Raw genomic sequence first — 23,013 nt, forward strand, 5'->3', positions numbered from 1 at the left:
TAAGCTGGATAGCCTACTTGACAGGATATGCCACAACTCCCTTTACCAAGTCAACTCAGAAAATACCGACCACAGAATCTCACATGCTGATACATCGGACACGTTCTCCACAGCGCCCGGAACTAAAAATGGCGACCAGAAGGGAACAATATCAGAGATGAGACCTTTACTGCTTACCGCCCTGCCAAAGCAACGGGAGGACCGAGTAATTGCCAACACCCCTCGAGAGACTGCTCTCCTTACCTATAGCAGAGGGGAAGCATTGGCTAGCTCTCAGATGGGGCCGATGGACACTAAAGTAGCTGGAAGCAAATCGCATACCACATGGTTGCCAGATCAGTCCACATGGCTTATACCTGCTTACGAGGAATCAAATGGGTCTAGACTTGGAGTGAGGAAAGACTCAGACGGAGACCCTGAGCTGCATCATAGCGGCGCCTGTTCATCACCGGAACCAGCAGGGCTGCTTGTAAGACCGGGGGGTGATGGAGGTGCATCGGCTGTTGCCCCGCGACTTTACATACAGAGTGGGCCAGGTGAGGGGAGAGGCTCTGAAATGGAGACAGCCACTAATACTTGGGGACTGAATTACCATCGAGTGCAATCACTGCTAACACTATACGAACATGAGATCGTTACCCCAAATAACATTATGGATGGCATACCAGCCGAAACCAGGGACATAAAACAACCTGATGACAGACTGACAACAACCGGACTATCTCTATGCTTATTTGGGAGACATCGTACCAAATACATGAATGAACAGCATGTCCCTTGTTATGTGGCGATGTTTGTATGGACACACTGGTGTTTTGATACCGGCTGAGAACCATGCTGTTCAGAACCGTCAGTGTGTTTAGTTACATAAGGTAGTAGCACTGCGTATAAGTTTAGTTCAAAAGTCCTGTTGACTGTTTGTTGCTCCCTGTTTTAGCGCTATCATATTGCGAGGGTACTGTGTTGGGGGATGATTATACTTGCACATTTATGTAATATGTGGGTACCGCCAGCAGAGATCTTTATTGTAATTTAGGGAAACACAACTTGATCTTAACTTCATCACCCCCCAGCATAGGGGGTGCCTGAGCAGTATGAGGAGCGGACCAACCTTGATGCATAATTGGATGCGTTGCTGGCGACCAGGTTGTCATATGACTTAGCATCAAACCACTTACATCTAGGGTCCCAGATTATAAACCTGCTCTCTATCTCAGGCACAAGCCTCTTGTAGTTACCCTCATGATAATTTTCTATGAGACTCTGTTAGATACACCTCCAGTTAAGTTTATATGCCATCAGCAGCCAACCACCCCCACTAATAATACACTCTATTGATACCCTCCCTGTTGATATAAATAGGCAATTGTAGTGTTATTTAGCCAGTTTTTGTGTATGTTTTGCTTGCACTCACTGATCCCTATATGTTTCCTATATATTATATATATGGACCCAAGAGCGGTCCAAGATATGTCTAAATGGGATAAAAAAGAGGAAAATCAGCTAAAGAATACCAGAATGTTTTCCATACCGCTGAATGCATAATTCATGTTTTTATTTACTTATCTTATTTATATCTGTATTTTTTCTATATCCTGGTGCTTCAAACCACTGTAATATGTAACTCCTCAATTGCAGTTTTATTATTTAGCTAGTTTTTATGTATGTTATGTTTGTACTTACTGATCCCTACATGTTTCCTATATACTGTACATATGGACCCAAGAGTGGTCCATAATATGTCTAAAAGGGACCAAAAAGAGGAAAATCACCTACAGAACACCAGAATGTTTTCCATACCGCTGTATAGAAACATAGAAACATAGATATTGACGGCAGATAAGAGCCATAGGTCCAGCAAGTCTGCCCGACCTTACCTAACAGTATAAACTTATCTAGTTCGTAGGATAGCCTTATGCTTGTCCCATGCATTTTTAAAGTCCCCCACAGTGTTTGTTGCTACTACCTCTTGAGGAAGTTTATTCCATAAATCAATCACTCTTTCTGTAAAGAAGTGCTTCCTCAAATTACTCCTGAATCTACTACCCTTTAGCTTGAGCTCATGACCCCTTGTTCTTGAATTTTCCATTTTATGTAAAATACCCACAGCCTCAGTTTTACTAAACCCTTTAATGTACTTAAAAGTTGCTATCATATCACCTCTTTCCCTTCTCTCCTCTAAGCTATACATATTTAGGTCATTGAGCCTATCCTGGTAAGTTTTATTTTTTAGACCATGTACCATTTTGGTAGCCCTCCTTTGCACAGATTCATGCATAATTCTTGTTCTTATTTACTTATTTTCTTATATCTGTATTTTTTATATATCCTGGTGCTTCAAACCACTGTAATATGCAACTCCTCAATAAAAATGTTTAAAAAAAAAAAAAAAAAAAAAAAAAAACATGTTTGAACTAACACATATTAGGGGTGCAATAGTGCCACGTTTAGTTTAACACTAGCACAGCACAGTATTCAATAAGTATTCAATAAATACTGTACCTGTAAAATAGTGACAATTACTGTAGTAAAATTTGCCAGATTATAACACTGAGACACAGATTGCACTGTAATGCTATAAACAGAGTGAACTAATCATAACAAAATGGTGCCAGTCACTTTTCTCACAATCTCATGACGATTACTGCACCGCTATATTAGCGAAGCGCTGTAAAGTGAAGCGCTGTAAAGTGAGGTATACCTGTATCTTAGTTAAACATTAATATTACTTAAAACTCATTTCATGTTGTCAAAACATATGTACCCCCTGCTACAAAGTAGTCTCGCTACCATACACATTTCAGCTCCATCTGTGAGTTTTCTATCATCACAGAGACAGAAGGTTGAAGGCTCTCGGGATGGCAAGTGGAAGACACTTTGATGCTGTAGTGCTTAAGCTGTTTGCTCTGAATCTGGCTATAAGTTTACCTCTGGGACACCAGCACAGTCTCAGACAGTGCGAAGAGACTTGGCTGCATCTTACTAAGACAATCTCTAACAGTATTGGATTTCTAAGTAACATAGAATGACTGCAGATTACCAGAACAAGACCAGAACAATCTGCAGCCATTAAATCAACCTACATTATTTAAATACAGCAACATTGTATGAGCCTGTCCTGAAGGTTGTAAGGAGGTACTCTATTAAGTGAACAGAAAATTAACTAATAGCTATAGCTAAATGATCTAATGTTGAAGAAAGGGGTTGCACACCTAGTTAAAGGGACAGGAAACCCAAAATGTTTCTTTCATGATCCAGATAGAGCATTTTAAAAGAACTTTCCAAATGACGTCTATTATCAAAGTTGCTTTATTCTCTTGTAATCCTTTGTTGAAGGAGCAGCAATACACTACTGGGAGCTAGCTGAACACACAAGTGAGCCAATGAAGAGAGGCATAAATGTGCAGCCACCAATCAGTAGGTAGCTCTCAGTAGAGTACTGCTGCTAATGAGCCTGCCTATCTATCTATTCAACAAAACATACCAAGAGAATAATGCAAATTAAATAAAAGAAATAAATTGGGAAGTTGATTTAAAATTGTATCCTCTATCTGGATCATGATAGAAACATTTTGGGTGTGTAATTGCATTCTCTATCTGGATAATGAAAGTTTTATTTTGACTTTACTGTTTCTTTAAATTTAACTCTAGAGCAACAATGCACTTCCACTCCTGAGCTGAACATGGCCAGTGATTGGTGGCTACTCACATATACTGAACGATTAACTCAGTGGCCACATTTATCTAAGGACCAGTAGTGCATTGTCAGAGAATTAAATATGTGTTTAAAAATGTTGCATTAGAGCGTGTTATTGCTCTTTTACATGTCCCTTAAATTATAAACACAACATCATCATAACAGGTCTCATTACTTTTATCTGGACAGGCTCCAACATAATTCAGTTGCTATGTGTTGTAGAGTGACCTCATAGGTGCAGAAGGCCACATAGTAACCTCATAGATGCAGAGGGCCACATAGTGACCTCATAGATGCAGAGGGCCACATAGTGACCTCATTAATGCAGAGGGCCACATAGTGACCTCATAGATGCAGAGGGCCACATAGTGACCACATAGATGCAGAGGGCCACATAGTGACCTCATAGATGCAGAGGGCCACATAGTGACCTCATAGATGCAGAGGGCCACATAGTGACCTCATAGATGCAGAGGGCCACATAGTGACCTCATAGATGCAGAGGGCCACATAGTGACCTCATAGATGCAGAGGGCCACATAGTGACCACATAGATGCAGAGGGCCACATAGTGACCACATAGATGCAGAGGGCCACATAGTGACCTCATAGATGCAGAGGGCCACATAGTGACCTCATAGATGCAGAGGGCCACAGAGTGACCTCATAGATGCATAGGGTCACAGAGTGACCTCATAGATGCATAGGGCCACATAGTGACCTCATAGAAGCAAGTTCCTATCCGCCCTGGGCTTTGCATTGAATGTCAGTGGACACAGTACGTCCGCTGCCCGGATGTATCGTTACACAGTCACTTGAGTGCTTAATGCTGCCCCCTTCTGATGACCGCTGCTTCTTACATTGCGGAAAGCACACTCGCTGCTTAGTACACTGAGCCCATATTGTTTGAGCTTGACTGATGATAATAAAGGTTACATTTTATATTGCTTTATCTTTATTGCAACTTATTTGTAATCATGTAAAACAGTGAGGACCCACTTCCAAACACACAGGGCCATAGATCAACATTTAAGGACCGCATATAGATTTATGGCTATCAAACAGATACATAATAAAATATTTCCTAAAAATGTCCAGTGCCACACAGCCAGACTTATGTTAGGTTGTCTGCTGTTCTCTTTTTTTATAGTTGTAATTAGTTGCCCACACATCAGAAGTCCCCAAAGCACACATTCATTCTGCTTTGTACCACAAAAAATTATTGCTACATTTAGCTACCAATCAGTACGCGCTACCCAAGCACTGAACTAAAAATGTGCTGTCTCCTAAGCTTATATTCCTGTTTGTCAAATAAAGATACTAAGAGAACGGAATTTTTTTTTTATAATAGAAGTTAATTAGAAAATAGCTTAAAATTGCAAGCTCTATCTGAATCATGAACAAAAACGGTTTCGTTTCATATACCTTTAAGAGTATTCACTTTCTTTTGCTTCCCTTTTTTATTTTTCTGTTTGGTTTGATCTAATTCAGATTTGTAATAAACCTTTAAAGGCCTTTTCCAGGAAATTACATTTTTTTCAATCAAATTTTCACTGTAAAGAAAAGATTTTCTTGTAATAACAATTCCATATAATTTTCCTATACCTATTTAAACTATGAGAGCACTTTTACACCGCATAAAGTAATTCTAATTAACCCGATCAGATACTAAATTAAACTCATGCTATTTCTCATTATCATTCTACATAAACCAGTCTGTTTTTAGTGTTCCACTGCCAAGTAGTTAAAAAGAACTATTCTCCAACCAATAGACATCTCTTTCCAACAACAGCATTAACCAAGAGTTTTGCATTTGTACAACTAAGTTTTGAGAACTCTCCTAAATTCTCTGCAGCTGCAAACTTATCAGCTCACATATGACAGCATATGGAAGATGTTTCAACAAAAAAAGCAGAGATTGTAGGCCAGGCCATGTGTCATTTTTTAACTTAAAGGGACATTGTATTGTAACATTATCTCCCCTTTAATACATTCACAATATGCTGTTTTATATTCTGGAGTGTATTACAATGTTTGAAACAGCTCCTTTACCTTTATTTTGTCATAACAAATAGCTGAGTGTGCCTGTTGAATCCACCATCTATACTGAAAATATGAATATGATTGAATTATCTATAGAAAAACTAGTATGTATACGGGAGATAACAGCATAAATGAACCTCCCAGTGGGGGGTGGGAAAATAGAGATTTTGTATCTGAAATAGCTGGTCTTGCTCTTTGAACACCCCAAGCATCAATTAACATTTCAATAACTAAATGTTAGAAGTGTAAAGATACATGAGATAACATAAGCAGGTATGCACTTTCTGCAAGGTCAGCCAATTTAAATGGACATATCCTTGTAAACAATTGGTGATGACTGTGAGCTAAACCAGCTATCTCAAATACAAAAACAAACACAAAGGAATAATTCCTGATAAATGTAATACTGATAAATGTAATACTGTAGTACAGTGTCTCTTTAACAAATGATTGTTAAAACAACTATCTTAATACATTTTAATGATCAGTTTACAACTAACGTCAGATGTAAATAATTTTGGAGAAAAATATACTTCTAAATAATATACTTTTAAATAGTGAGTAGTATATTCATGAATAAACCTAGCAGAGTTGAACATAACAACAAAAGTCTTATCCTCTATTTTCTAAATATAAAACATAAAAAATTGAGTTTTTTGGGGAGAATCTTTTCAATTGTTATAGAATCTACAAATATTATAGGTATATAAGTGTAATCTACAGCATTTAATAAGTTTTTTTTTAGATTTAAAATACTCTGCTAGCGCTTGAACCACCTGAAACACTCAGGTGAAATATTTTAAATCCGTGTTTTTCCCTCATTAAAGAAATTACCTATATTTGCTAGTTATTAATAATACATTCTGAGTGGGGTGGTATAGATTCAAAGCTATAAATGTTGTTTAATTGATTATATTGCTTCAAAACATAGGTTAGTACACAATGTTTATTTATTTCTTTTTTTTTTACTCCTACTGCATTTTTGGCCTTTTATGGTACTAAAATATTGTTTTGCTGCTAAATGTTATTCATCCTTAAAGGGACACTGAACCCAATTTTTTTCTTTCGTGATTCAGATAGAGCATGCAATTTTAAGCAACTTTCTAATTTACTCCTATTATCAATTTTTCTTCGTTCTCTTGCTATATTTATTTGAAAAAATAATAATTTTTTTTGTTCAGAACTCTGGACAAGACTTTTTTTATTGGTGGATGAATTTATCCACCAATCAGCAAGGACAACCCAGGTTGTTCACAAAAAATGGGCCGGCATCTAAACTTACATTCTTGCATTTCAAATAAAGATACCAAGAGAATGAAGAAAATTTGATAATAGGAGTAAATTAGAAAGTTGCTTATCTGAATCACGAAAGAAAAAATTTGGGTACAGTGTCCCTTTAATGGAAAACAACACTATGCATCCACTACATTTTAAAATTGGAAAACATGGACAGATTCTATTTCATTAGAAAAAGTTTTTTAAAATACAATATTATCTGTCTATTTGCTTACGTCTTTGAGGATATTAGATATGTTCTGTAGGGGGTTAGAATACCTGTAATTAAGGGAAATTGCACAAAGCACATGTGACAGTTAGATGATGTCCCTAGCATTTGAAAGCCGGCGTGCAAACTTGCAATAAAAAGCTATTTAAAAAAACAGATAAGTGATTACATACAATAAACTAGACTTACTGCTATGGGGCATTTGCACTAAAAGTACTTACCTGCCATAAAAAGGGCACCAGAAAGCACAGGGCCAGCAGGGTTTGGGACTCCATTGTGAAAGTGGTGAAGGTCTGTGTGTGACTGTCTGTTTGTGACACCCGGTCTCTTTCCCTGCTGTGAGTGACAGCACAAGTGTGAGAGCAACTGAAACTTTACTCCTGTGCTTGTGTGGTGTAGGAGGGGAAGCTCTGATGGGGGATGATGGTAAAGCAGCTGTGCCAATTACACACAGGGCCTGCTCTGTGCAAGGTCACCTACTTGCTTCAGCACCCTCCCATGTTTGGGGTGATGCTGGGAGAGTGGTCCTAACATTCTCCTTATTCACTAGAAAATCTAAGCCTCAGTGCATGTGTGCTTTTAACAGGAGGTATCATATCTTGTTCCACCACAGCATTCAACATGAATTCATTGCAGAGTTTCCAGACACTGCCTTAAATTCACTAAGAATGAATGACTTAGCCTGTCTCTCTGATATCACCAATCCCTGTTATTTTAGTTCGTCTATTTACTAAATATGGAATTATACGCTGACTTTAGTGAATAGACTGCACAGAATAATAAAGACTTGGAGAGACTGTCTTATAACACCGTTAAAATAATATATAAAAAAACACAGCATAAGCAAATACTGTAATTTAGAACAATGTAGAAAAATCTATCATATATCTATCTATCTATCTATCTATCTATCTATCTATCTACATCTGTCTGTCTATCACCTAATCTATCTATCTATCTATCTATCTATCTATCTATCTATCTATCTATCTATCTATCTATCTATATGCAAAATAAATAGAAGTAATGATATGCCAACAAACTGCAAAAACGATGAGAACCACTGTGGACTGCAAAAGTATTGAGGATTTATGTTTTGCAGAATAATATACTGCAAACATTAAATACGTTGAAAGAAAAAGCATACTTGTTCTTTTCATATGATACACTCAAGCAATTTAAACTCAATACAAATGTATTAATAAAAAAATAAAATCTAAATCACGGTTGTTCCACTAGAGAGTTGGGGGGGTATATCGTTTTTACTACACTACTCCTGACCTATACTTTTAGGTCTGGGTGCAAGAAGGTTTGAAACACTTATTTTGCTAAACAATTGCTCATTTTACATCTGTTTATAAGAAAATATTTTGTCTCCAACCAGTAAAAAATTGCATTGTCTCCTACCATAAAAAATAAAATAAAAAAATAATGGTCCAGGTAATTACTGTGCATCTTTTGGTAGCAGAGAATACCATAACATGTACTGGTGATTTCAACATATTCAGCAAGGATGGTGATGAAAAGACACAGCTTAATGTGGTTTAGACTGCACACCTGGGGGTAAATTTACCAAGCAGCGGATGCTGCAATTTACCCCCGAAGTTTCCGGCTTGCCGGAAACTTAAGTTAAGAAGCAGCGGTCGTTAACTCCTCTAAGGTGGCGGCACTGGCGGACAGCAATCATCCCAATCAGATACGATCAGGATGATTGACACCCCCTGATAGCAGCCGATTGGCCCCGAATGTGCAGAGGGTGGTATTGCACAATCATTTCACCAGAAATGCTTGTGCAATGTTAAATGTCAATAGCATTTAGAGATGTCGTGCGGAATCATGTTCACCCGCCGCTTGAAAATTCGGCCCTATAGTGTGTAGAATAACAATGTTTTAAAACACCTTAAACCACTTTGTAATCTTGGGAATATGTTACATTACAGAAAGAGTAACAGATATATGGAATAACACTCACTTGAGTCTCTCCTTTAATGTCAACGGTCTATCACTATTGTACATGTTGCCATTGATATTATTAGGTTAGGGGTATTATTAGCCTTTCTGTGCCAATCAAACCTATCTCTGTATTAGTTGTCAGATCTATACCTATATTACTAGTTACAGTACTGTGCAAAAGTCACCATTACATTTGTTGTTTTAGCAAAGTTTTATTGAGCATCCATATTTATTTTTCAGATACAAACAGAAAATACAGGAAATATATAAACAAAATTTTAAAAAACACAATTTTCAGAACAAAATGGCTTCTTCAGGCAAAAGTTAGTATTTAGTGCAACCCGCCAACGCTGCAAATAAGACCAATGAAAAACCAAGGAGGGAGGGAGGGCACTTCAGCCGTTCGTTCCTGAAGGTAAGTGTCCAGAAAAAGAGACGTACCAAAACGCTCCCCTATGAAACTTCCTACTAGGCTCCACCCACTGACCCGCCGATAACCCCTCCATTCGGCCAATAGGGGTCAAATAACCCCTGCCTCAAGTTCCCCTCATCCGGGGTTAACTCTTTCTTCTCACATATTGTCAACAATTGAACCCAAAAACTTCAAACTTTTGCACAGTACTGTATGTTTTGCTGTAGTGATATCTGCCATCTGTTTACTTTTCTGCCTATCCCATGCAAACAGAGCTTTTTTTCCTAGAAAAGAAATGTGCAAAAAAGAACTTGGGATATGAAGTTATGACACAGCTGCTTCCAATGACTCACAGACACCAAAGAAATACAAAGGGATAAACAGCGTGAGGGAACATTAAAGGGACAGTCTACTTCAGAATGTTTATTGTTTAAAAAGATAGATAATCCCTTTATTACCCATTTCCCAGTTTTGCATAACCAACACTGTTATATTAATACACTTTTTTTTACCTCTGTGATTATCTTGTATCTAAGCCTCTGCAGGCGCCCCATTATTTCAATTCTTTTGACAGACTTGCATTTTAGCCAATCAGTGCTGACTCCTAGGTAACTCCACGGGAGTGAGCATAACGTTTATCTATATAACACACATGAATAAGCACTTTCTAGCTGTGAAAAAAAATATCAAAATATACTGAGATAAGAGGCGGCCTTCAAGGGCTTAGAAATTAGCATATGAGCCTACCTAGGCTTAGCTTTCAATAAAGAATACCAAGAGAACAAAGCAAACTTGATGCTAAAAGTAAATTGGAAATGCATGCCCTATCTGAATTATGAAAGTTTAATTTTGACTAGACTGACAATTAAAATTAAATTGAGAGAGCATCTGCTACAACCTGTCTACAGAGCAGTTAGTCTATCATATCACAGTTCAGTTCCATCTTCATTACAATAAGCTTTGCCTGTAAATGATTGTTCAGTAAAATCTACTTAAAAAAATACACTAAAAAGTTTTTGGACAAACAGCTATATTTTAAAGTCCACCAATCCCCCTAATCTTTTTATATATTGCACCAGAAAGAAATGAGCATTATTCAGCAGGGTTATTGTCACTTTGATCTGGCTTTTGTCTTATTTAAAGGATTAAAAGGGACATGATACCCACATGCTGAATCACTTGAAACAGATGTATCTGTAAAAATCTGACTATAAAATATCTCATGAACAGCTCTGTGTAAATGTTTTTTTAAATAGCCGCATGCTATTGTAAAGAGACTGCAACCAATCCGAATGCTTGTCCCAGGAATTATAAGTGAGCGTGCATCTCGCATGTGCAGGTACAGTCATTTTATTTCCCAATGTAGTTTAAGGAAATTTTTCTATGAAATTTTGTGAAATTATGGTGAAATCCCACACTGACATAATATGAATGAAATCACAGGTTTGTGTTGCTAGCATTTAGGTTTAACCTACTGATCTATGTGTTGTTGACAACCAAGGAGGATTAAAATACTGCCTTTTATGTTACTATCAGCCAAGAGGGATAAAAATTGTCTCTGTATTGCGGGCAAGAGTGTATTTGGGTATGTGTGTGTCTATGTATGCTTTATGGAACTGTGAAGAGCTAGATGTTTTTGTTAAATAGTATCTTATTACATTTTCATTAAATATTGTTTACATTTATATTTTTAATTATGTTTATTCAACTTTAAAATTGCATTGAAAATGTTACACTTGTCCCAAAAACCATATTACAGGAAATATATTTCATTAATACTTTTCTTCTCCTGTTTAGAGAGCACCCCCTATTTTTGTATTTCTTTTATAGGCTGTGGATTTTATGGTCTAAGGTGTCCTCATATGGAGATAGAGCTGCTAAGAGGATGTTTAACAATAGATTAAAGGGACAGTCTTTCATGATTCAGATAGGGCATGCAATTTTAAACAACATTCCAATTTACTTTTATCATCAAATTTTATTTGCTCTCATGGTATTCTTTGTTGAAAGCTAAACGTAGGTAAGCTCATAAGCAAATTTTTAAGCTCTTGTAGACAGCTTCTTCTCAGTGTATTTTGTCAGTTTTTTCACTGCTAGACAGTGCTAGTTCATGTGTCCAATATAGATAAAATTGTGCTCACTCCCATGGAGTCAGCACAGATTGGCTAAAATGCAAGTCTGTTAAAAAAACTGAGATAAGGAGGCAGTCTGCAGAGGCTTAGATACAAGTTAATCACAGAGGTAAAAAGTATATTAATATAACAGTGTTGGTTATGCGAAACTGGGGAACAGATGATAAAGGAATTATTTTTATCTATCTTTTTAAACAATAAAAATTCTGGAGGAGACTGACCCTTTAACCATTTTAGTAGCACTCACCAACAAAGACTTTAAACAGGGGCTAGACAAAATACTCAACGCCTGAACCTTACTTTTCCATCTGAGTATAAGAATTGTTTTCTGCTTGCCACTGAATATTTTTATTCTGCAAACTGGACAGATGGACAGAGACCCCTAGCCTGAGATTATGCTCTACCCATAACCAAATATTTTCTTTACACTTTATCAGTAAATTAACTAGCATCAGGTTATTGTGTGGATGGTTTACATACCTGCAGCACTGCTCCAGAATAAATTCAGTAATATTTTTCTTTAATATTACTTTTGTATTTGGTGTCTAACAATGACACCAACCAGTGCAATCTTTGGATGCGCATGCAATTCTACAAAACACCTGGGGCGAGATTACATATGCGGCGCAAGCGTCAGTGCAACTGCTGAAACCCGCGCCACCTGTAGTTTTACCTCGCACATCGGGGTATCACCTATATGGTGCCGGCAGTTCATAAAGTGCAGTAAGTCGGATAAACTAGCGATGTCCAGAAATTGGTACTAACTCTAACCCCCAAATAGGTACTCACCGTTCCTGAAGTTCGACGGAGAAGGTCCTGTTTCAGGCGGTGAAGTCTTCTTCCAAGTGGCCGACATCTTCCTCCAAGCGGAGACTTCCTTCTTTATCCAGGACCAAGCCGGCGCGGAGCGGAGATGAGCGCGGAGCAGGACCGGTGACCGCAGAGCCATGGTGCGTGGAGGATCCTCTTCGTACGATCGCCGCCATACACTGAATAGTGAATTCAAGGTATGCATTTAAATATGGCGTCCCTTGCATTCCTATTGGCTGATTTGATCCTTCAAATTAAAATCAGCCAATAGGATGAGAGCTACTAAAATCCTATTGGCTGTTCAAATCAGCCAGTAGGATTTCAGTAGCTCTCATCGTATTGGCTGATTTGAATTTGAATTTAAGGGCTGTAAAAGAGCTGAATGCCCTTTTAAGGGCAATGCCCATACAAATGCCCCTTTAGTTTTTTTTATGGTTAGGTTTATTTATTTTCGGGGGTTTGGTGGGTGGTGGGTTTTACTGTTGGGGGGGACGGACTTTTTTTAAATGCAAAATAGCTGTTTAACTTAGGGCAATGCCCTACAAAAAGCCCTTTTAAGGGCTTTTAGTAGTTTAGCATTAGATAAGGGGGTGTTTTTATTTTTAGGGGCTTTTTTTATTTTCATAGGCATTAGTTTTAATTTTTTTATTTTGGATAATTTTGTTTATTATTTATGTTAGACTTTTTTATTTTTTGGTAATTTTAGATTAATTTCTTTTAATTTAATGTTAGGTTTATTTTTCTAAGTACTGTTAGAATTTTTTATTTTGATTATAATTTAGTATTTTATTATTTTATGTAATTTGGGGTTAATTTAGTGGGTGTTAGATTAGGGGGCTTAGTAATTAAATTAGTTATTTGTGTTGTGGGGGTTTGGCGGATTAGGGGTTAATAGTTTTATTAGGTTTATTGCATTGTTGGTTAATGGCAGATTAGGGGTTAATAGTTTTATTAGGTTTATTGCATTGGGGTTAATGTCGGATTAGGGGTTAATAGTTTTATTAGGTTTACTGTGTTGTGGGTTAATGGCGGATTAGGGGTTAATACATTTATTAGGTTTATTACGATGTGGGTTAATGGCAGATTAGGGGTTAATATACTTTATTAGTTATTGTGGTGTGGGATTGCGGTTGACAGGTAGATAGATATTGCGCATGTGTGGTGTTCGTTAATATTTTCAGGCAGTTACGGGAGTTACGGTGCTCACATTTTCAGCGCAAGGCTTGCTGCGCCTGCCTATGTGTGGCAAGGTAAAAATGGAGTAACATTTTCTTAATTTTCGCTGTGTAAGTCCTTGCGCTGAATATGTGATATCGATTTGCGATGCAATGTTAGCTTATGGGAGTGAAAACTGCGGGCGACGGGTAAAATATACGCACCGCATTTATAGGCGGCGTTGTATAAATTATATCAAAACCGCCTCATAATCACTTTGTTCTATAGGCCTAACACAGTATAAGTATCACTTTGAATGCTTTTTACATTTATTTTCTAATGTTATACTGTGTTTGTATTTGTGTTTAATCCCTAGTGGATTTGGCACCCAAGCTGTTTTGGGGTAAGAAAGAAACATAGAATTTGAGGGTAGGTAAAAACCAAAAGGCCCATCAAGTCTACCCATATTACATGTTACTTCTTTCTTAGGATAGCCTTATGCATGTCCCAGGCATTTTTTAATTCCTTTACAGTCTTTGTGTTCACCACCTCTGAGTTTATTCCATGAATCCACCTGTAATATCTCTTTAAGAGGTGTATTTTGAATCTCCACCCCTCTACTTGGATAGCAGTAGTAACTCAGTGTTTCTATTGTCCTGCATTGTACCTGTACAGATTTCTTTCATGTAATTGGCAAGAGTCCATGAGCTAGTGACATATGGGATATACAATCCTACCAGGAGGGGCAAAGTTTCCCAAACCTCAAAATGCCTATAAATACACCCCTCACCACACCCACAATTCAGTTTTACAAACTTTGCCTCCTATGGAGGTGGTGAAGTAAGTTTGTGCTAAGATTTCTATGTTGATATGCGCTTCTCAGCATTGTTGAAGCCCGATTCCTCTCAGAGTACAGCGAATGTCAGAGGGACGTGAAGGGAGTATCACCTATTGAATACGATGATTTCCCTAACAGGGGTCTTTTTCATGGGTTCTCTGTTATCGGTCGTAGAGATTCATCTCCTACCTCCCTTTTCAGATCGACGATATACTCTCAAATTTACCATTACCTCTACTAAAGAACTGTTTTAGTACTGGTTTGGCTATCTGCTATTTGTGGATGGGTGTCTTTTGGTAAGTATGTTTTTATTTCTTAAGACACTCTCAGCTATGGTTTGGCATTTTATTCAATTTATATAAAGTTCTAAATATATGTATTGTACTTATATTTGCCATGAGTCAGGTTCATGTATTTCCTTCTGCAGACTGTCAGTTTCATATTTGCGAATATAAACACTTTAAGAAATTTGTTTCTTACCTGGGGTTTAGCCTTTTTCAATCTTTGACTACTTTTACATTTGCGGGTATTAGGCCCGCGGGTGCGTCAAATGTTAGACTTTATTGCGTCATTTTTGGTGCGAACTTTTTTGGCGCAGGAAATTAGGTTTTTTTGACGCAACTTCGTCATTTCCGGCGTCATACGTGACGTCGAGACCTTTCACACGTCGGCGTCATTAGTGATGCAAGTGTGTCATTTCCGGTCATTTTTGGCGCCAAAAAGGTTTACGTTACGTTGTGCGTCATACTTGGCGCCAATTTTTTCATTATTTCAATGCCCCATGTGTGTTTGCCTCCTGCTTTCTTCTATCAAGAGGCCTATGCTTTTGCTTTTTTCCCATTCCTGAAACTGTCATATAAGGAAATAGATAATTTTGCTTTATATGTTGTTTTTTCTCTTACATTGAGCAAGATGTCCCAATCCGATCCTGTCTCTGAAGTTTCTGCTGGAACATTGCTGCCTGACGTCGGTTCTACCAAAGCTAAGTGCATTTGTTGCAAAATTGTAGAAATTATTTCACCGAATGTCATTTGTAATAGTTGTCATGATAAACTTTTACATGCAGATAGTGTTTCTATCAGTAATAGTACATTGCCAGTTGTAGTTCCTTCAACTCCTAATGTGTATGATATACCTTTAAATTTCAAAGAATTTGTTTCTGAATCTATTATGAAGGCTTTGTCTGCATTTCCACCTTCTAATAAACGTAAAAGGTCTTTTAAAACTTCTCATTTAGCTGATGAAATTTCAAATGACCAACAACATAATAATTCATCCTCTTCTGATGAGGATCTATCTGAAACAGAAGATCCTTCCTCAGATATTGACACTGACAAATCTACTTATTTATTTAAAATAGAGTATATGCGTTCTTTATTAAAAGAAGTGTTAATTACTTTGGATATTGAGGTAACCAGTCCTCTTGACGTTCAGTCTAATAAACGTTTAAATGCTGTTTTTAAACCTCCTGTGGTTTCCCCAGGTGTTTTTCCCATTCCTGAGGCTATTTCTGATATGATTTCTAGGGAATGGAATAAGCCAGGTACTTCCTTTGTTCCTTCTTCAAGGTTTAAGAGATTGTATCCTTTACCAGCAAAATCTATAGAGTTTTGGGAAAAGATACCCAAAGTTGATGGGGCTATTTCTACTCTTGCTAAACGTACCACTATTCCTTTGGAAGATAGCACTTCCTTTAAGGATCCTTTAGATAGGAAGCTTGAATCTTATCTAAGGAAGGCCTATTTATATTCAGGTAATCTTCTCAGACCTGCTATTTCTTTGGGTGATGTTGCGGCTGCATCAACTTTCTGGTTGGAAAATTTAGCGCAACATGAATTGGATTCTGACATATCTAGCATTGTTCGCTTACTGCAACATGCTAATCATTTTATTTGTGATGCCATTTTTGATATTATAAAAATTGATGTTAGATCCATGTATTTAGCTGTATTAGCTAGAAGAGCTTTGTGGCTTAAATCTTGGAATGCTGATATGACATCTAAATCTAGATTACTATCTCTTTCTTTCCAAGGTAATAATTTATTTGGTTCTCAGTTGGATTCTATTATTTCAACTATCACTGGAGGAAAAGGAGTTTTTTTGCCTCAGGATAAAAAACCTAAGGGTAAATCTAAGGCTTCTAACCGTTTTCGTTCCTTTCGTCAGAATAGGGAACAAAAACTCAATCCTCCTCCCAAGGAATCTGCTTCCAGTTGGAAGCCTTCCTCAAATTGGAATAAATCCAAGCCATTTAGGAAACCAAAGTCTGCCCCTAAGTCCGCATGAAGGTGCGGCCCTCATTCCAGCTCAGCTGGTAGGGGGCAGATTAAGGTTTTTCAAGGATTTTTGGATAAAATCTGTCCAAAATCATTGGATTCAGAGCATTGTCTCTCAAGGGTATCGAATAGGATTCAAAGTAAGACCTCCTGTGAGAAGATTTTTTCTCTCACACATTCCTGTAAATCCAGTAAAAGCTCAGGCTTTTCTGAAGTGTGTTTCAGACCTGGAGTCTTCAGGGGTAATCATGCCAGTTCCTCTTCAGGAGAAAGGTTTGGGGTTTTATTCAAACCTATTCAGTTCTGGATCTGAAAATTTTGAATCATTATGTAAGAGTACCAACTTTCAAGATGGTTACTATAAGGACTATTCTGCCTTTTGTTCAGCAAGGACATTATATGTCCACAATAGACTTGCAGGATGCATACCTTCATATTCCGATTCATCCAGAACACTATCAGTTTCTGAGATTCTCTTTTCTAGAAAAGCATTACCAATTTGTTGCTCTTCCATTTGGCCTAGCAACAGCTCCAAGAATCTTTTCAAAGGTTCTGGGTGCCCTACTATCTGTAATCAGAGAACAGGGTATTGCGGTGTTTCCTTATTTGGACGATATCTTGGTACTAGCTCAGTCTTTACATACTGCAGAATCTCACACAAATCAACTAGTGTTGTTTCTTCGGAAACATGGTTGGAGGATCAATTTACCAAAAAGTTTCTTGATTCCTCAGACAAGGGTCACCTTTTTAGGTTTCCAGATAGATTCAGTGTCCATGACTCTGTCTCTAACAGACAAGAGACGTTTAAAATTGGTTGCAGCCTGCTGGCACCTTCAGTCTCAGTCATTCCCTTCAGTGGCTATGTGCATGGAAGTTTTAGGTCTCATGACTGCAGCATCGGACGCAATCCCCTTTGCTCGTTTTCACATGAGACCTCTACAGCTTTGTATGCTGAATCAATGGTGCAGGGATTATACAAAGATATCACAATTAATATCCTTGAATCCCAATGTACGACACTCTCTGACATGGTGGATAGATCACCATCGTTTGGTTCAAGGGGCTTCTTTTGTTCGCCCAACCTGGACTGTGATCACAACAGATGCGAGTCTTTCAGGTTGGGGAGCCGTTTGGGGGTCTCTGACAGCACAAGGGGTTTGGAAATCTCAAGAGGCAAGATTACCAATAAATATTTTAGAACTCCGTGCAATTTTCAGGGCTCTTCAGTTCTGGCCTCTACTAAAGAGAGAACCGTTCATTTGTTTTCAGACAGACAATATCACAACTGTGGCTTATGTCAATCATCAGGGTGGGACTCACAGTCCCCAAGCTATGAAAGAAGTATCTCGGATACTTGCTTGGGCGGAATCCAGCTCCTGTCTAATCTCTGCGGTGCATATCCCAGGTGTAGACAATTGGGAGGCGGATTATCTCAGCCGCCAGACTTTACATCCAGGGGAGTGGCTCTCCATCCAGATGTGTTTTCTCAGATTGTTCAGATGTGGGGGCTTCCAGAGATAGATCTCATGGCCTCTCATCTAAACAAGAAACTTCCCAGATACCTGTCCAGGTCCAGGGATGTTCAGGCGGAAGCAGTGGATGCGCTGACACTTCCTTGGTGTTATCAACCTGCTTACATCTTCCCGCCTCTAGTTCTTCTTCCAAGAGTGATTTCCAAAATCATCATGGAACAGTCTTTTGTGTTGCTGGTGGCTCCAGCATGGCCACACAGGTTTTGGTATGCGGATCTGGTTCGGATGTCCAGTTGCCCGCCTTGGCCACTTCCGTTACGGCCGGACCTACTATCTCAAGGTCCGTTTTTCCATCAGGATCTCAAATCATTAAATTTGAAGGTATGGAAATTGAACGCTTAGTTCTAAGTCATAGAGGTTTCTCTGATTCAGTGATTAATACTATGTTACAAGCTCGTAAATCTGTCTCTAGAAAGATTTATTATAGAGTTTGGAAGACTTACATTTCATGGTGTTCTTCTCATAAATTCTCCTGGCATTCTTTTAGAATTCCTAGAATTTTGCAGTTTCTTCAGGATGGTCTGGATAAGGGTTTGTCTGCAAGTTCCTTGAAAGGACAAATCTCCGCTCTTTCTGTTTTATTTCACAGAAAAATTGCTATACTTCCTGATATACACTGTTTTGTACAGGCTTTAGTTCGTATTAAGCCTGTCATTAAGTCAATTTCTCTTCCTTGGAGTCTTAATTTGGTTCTGAGGGCTTTACAGGCTCCTCCATTTGAACCTATGCATTCTTTGGACATTAAACTACTTTCTTGGAAAGTGTTGTTCCTTTTGGCTATCTCTTCTGCTAGAAGAGTTTCTGAGCTATCTGCTCTTTCTTGTGAGTCTCCTTTTCTGATTTTTCATCAGGATAAGGCAGTTTTGCGGACTTCTTTTCAATTTTTACCTAAGGTTGTGAATTCTAACAACATTAGTAGAGAAATTGTTGTCCCTTCTTTATGTCCTAATCCTAAGAATTCTTTGGAGAGATCCTTACATTCTTTGGATGTGGTAAGAGCTTTGAAATATTATGTGGAAGCTACTAAAAATTTCAGGAAGACTTCTAGTCTATTTGTTTTATTTTTTGGTCCTAGGAAAGGTCAGAAAGCTTCTGCTGTTTCCTTGGCTTCTTGGTTGAAACTTTTGATTCGTTAAGCTTATTTGGAGTCGGGTCAAACCCCGCCTCAGAGAATTACAGCTCATTCTACTAGATCAGTCTCTACTTCATGGGCTTTTAAGAATGAAGCTTCAGTCGATCAGATTTGCAAAGCAGCCACTTGGTCCTCTTTGCATACATTTACTAAATTCTACCATTTTGATGTATTTGCTTCTTCGGAAGCAGTTTTTGGTAGAAAAGTTCTTCAGGCAGCTGTTTCAGTTTGATTATTCTGTTTTTTGATTTAAGTTTATTTCTTTCAAAAGTGAAAATAAACTTATTTTTGGGTTGTGGATTATTTTCTCAGCGGAATATGGCTGTTTTTGTTTTAGTCCCTCCCTCTCTAGTGACTCTTGAGTGGAAGACTCCACATCTTGGGTATTGATATCCCATATGTCACTAGCTCATGGACTCTTGCCAATTACATGAAAGAAAACATAATTTATGTAAGAAATTACCTGATAAATTAATTTCTTTCATATTGGCAAGAGTCCATGAGGCCCACAATTTTTTATTGTGGTTATGATTTTTTGTATAAAGCACAATTATTTCCAAATTTCCTTTGTTGATGCTTTCTACTCCTTTCTTTATCACCCCACTGCTTGGCTATTCGTTAAACTGAATTGTGGGTGTGGTGAGGGGTGTATTTATAGGCATTGTGAGGTTTGGGAAACTTTGCCCCTCCTGGTAGGATTGTATATCCCATATGTCACTAGCTCATGGAATCTTGCCAATATGAAAGAAATGAATTTATCAGGTAAGTTCTTACATAAATTATGTTTTTCTCCTGTGAGGAATTCTACTTTAAATATCATCAGGAGGATCACTTCTACCTTATTCTACTTATTGGCACCTTGTCATCTAACAGCAAGTATTAATGCCCAGTGTGTCTCTCATTGAACTGTTTGCTTAAATCTGCCTATCAGCAGTCTGTCTGACCTCTCCTATCTCAGCCTCCTATGAAGTTTACCAAAATTGCAATCTCTGCCTCACATCATTTCTCCCTAAACTGCCTGCTGTTCAGTAAGAGGACAAGCATTAACAGTAACAAACAGATCCTGTTATTCAGAGGTGAGCCTTTCCTTAAGAACTGTTTATTGTATGCTGCATTATCAGTTTGTTACCAACTCAGCTCTTGAGCCTCTGTCACACACTCTTATAGTATGCTGCTTCTCTCCTAGGAGCTGTATATTCAGCTTTACCAATTAAAGCAATTGCAGGGAGTGTATAAACTGGATATCAGTTCCCATTTGCTTCCACTCTCAGCATACACATATATATCTACAAAGTACTCACCAATTAGTTCAGAGCCTTAATACAAGTACTTTAATAAGTTACTGCAACCTAACAACTGTTGTAAAAAGCCATTCTGTAATTGTGGTGGTTTATATAAACTCCCACTGGTTGTGACAGAATATTCAAGCCTAAAATGGACCCAACAGAGGCCTCGCTTCCATTGAGTCGTTAAAAATGGAGCCGTAAGCTACCGAAGCGGCCGACAGCTAAAAGTAATTTACGGCTGCATTTTAGTACCAGGTTTCCATTGAAAAGATTAGCGTGTTGCGCGCAGTCGCTCTTTTCGTGTAGCTGTAAGTTAACGTTGTGTTAACGCTTCCATCTGACGTCGGATTTCTTGAAAATCAATTAGTTGCTAAGGTAACCCGACCTTACGCTATAGAATTTACGTTTAACGTCCATGCTTCTTACCTGTGATCGCCTCTCAAGAAAAATAAAAAAAACACTTATCCATATTTTTAATAATCAAATACTATTTTCTAATATAATTATATTTAACACTTCATAAATATAAGTAATATTTATTGCTGCCCTAGGCATAGGTCTAGTTTGCATTCTGTAGATATGTTCTTGCATATATTATTATATTTAAATATATACTGATATTTCTATTAGAATATAAGTTCAACTATTTCTATACATGAGACAACAATAAATATTACTTATAACAATTTATTTCTACATTAAAACACTTGCATTATTTGCAAGTTTTATAATTTCAATAGAAAATAGGTCTCAAAAAGCACAATTTTCCTCTTTTACACCTAGTTGAGCTGGGGGTAATATTTCTCAATGTATCGACAGCCTCCGACAATGTATTAACGGTTAGCGCTTTCATTGGAAACCTGGTATAATTTATCGATTAACGGCTTCTATTACTTTCTATGGGACGCGAAGATCTTTTCGGCAGCCGAAGTCCGGCTGCCGATATTGAGGTATAACGCGCCATTGGAAACAGTCGATAAACGATATCGCTTCCGACAGCATATTTATCGGTTTGCGAGTGCACGCAAACTGAATTACGACTCAATGGAAGCGAGGCCAGAATTGGCAAATCACATTGTCAATTTATCTCAGCGTGTTTGTTAACGCAAGGTTTGTGCAATCTACACACTGAGAATCAAATTTAAAAAGACATATTTAAAGAGACAGTAACCTCACATTTGCAACTTCCTAGTACACCTGAACCCTATGTAAGTTCACCTGAAAAATTCAATGGGGAGCGACAGCAATTTAAGGAATTTAAAAATGCATGCATGTTACTCTTCACATTGAAACCTAAAACCTACTCAAATGATACAATTAAAGTGTGTAGTGTTATTTCTTATTTAAGAAGAGAACCACGAATTTGGGCAAATAAATTCTTTGAGACCTCAGATGAGATATTAAATTCTCTAGATTCTTTATTCAAGGCTATGAAGATACTGATAAGCAAATTACCGCAGAGACTGCTTTAAGAGCCCTCAAACAAGGGAAAAGACCGGTGTAAAATTTCATTGTAGATTTCAAAAGATGGGGACCTGACTCACAATGGAATAATCTTTGCCTAAGGAATCAGTTCCGCCTAGGACTCTCAGAAACACTAAAATATAAATTATCTAGAACAGATTTGCCAGCAACCCTTGAAGAGTTAATGAAATTATGTATAAAAATGGACAGACGTATAAGAGAGCGACAGGCAGAAAGATCTCATCTGGACTGATATATAAAGAAAAGTTCTTAAAGGACCTTTGTCTTCTGAAGAGAAAAATTGACATAGAAAATTAGACTTATTTTTATATTGTGCAGGCAAGGAACATGATGTTAATCAATGTCCTACATTAAAGAAACCTGGTAAGACTCTTAACCCATCAATTTGTTCACCTATAAAAAATTCTTTACTTACTGTACTCACTCCTTATATGTACAGTGGGACCAAAATCACTTACCACTTGATGCAATTATTGACTCGGTGCATGTAGTTCTTTTATTGATGTTAACCTTGTAAATAAAAATAAAATACCCATTATTAAAAAAATAAACCCCATACATGTCAAAGTTTATTGATGGATTCTCTGTCTCTACAGGTCCCATCATACAGTACTACTTCTAGTAAAGACTTTATCTGGTCACACTTAAAGGGACAGTATACTGTAAAATAGTTTTTCCCTTAATGTGTTTACAATTGCTTTTTTTACCAACTGCAGAGTAAAAAATGTATGAAAATTAGCTTTTTAAGGTTTATTTCT

At 37.6% G+C, this 23,013-nt stretch overlaps 1 protein-coding gene across 1 annotated transcript in view; it reads right to left on the minus strand.

Moving 5' to 3' along the window:
* Positions 1-7,581, minus strand: part of CDH15 (cadherin 15) — a 66,748-nt gene extending 59,167 nt beyond the window's left edge. Inside the window, exon 1 of the mRNA XM_053693172.1 lies at positions 7,466-7,581. Within this exon, the coding sequence (XP_053549147.1) occupies positions 7,466-7,519 (54 nt within the window). The 5' untranslated portion in view covers positions 7,520-7,581. The remainder of the gene's footprint in view (positions 1-7,465) is intronic.
* Between the last annotated feature and the right edge of the window lie 15,432 nt (positions 7,582-23,013).

Source organism: Bombina bombina, chromosome 1 (assembly GCF_027579735.1).
Source record: "Bombina bombina isolate aBomBom1 chromosome 1, aBomBom1.pri, whole genome shotgun sequence".
NCBI classification, from domain to species: domain Eukaryota; kingdom Metazoa; phylum Chordata; class Amphibia; order Anura; family Bombinatoridae; genus Bombina; species Bombina bombina.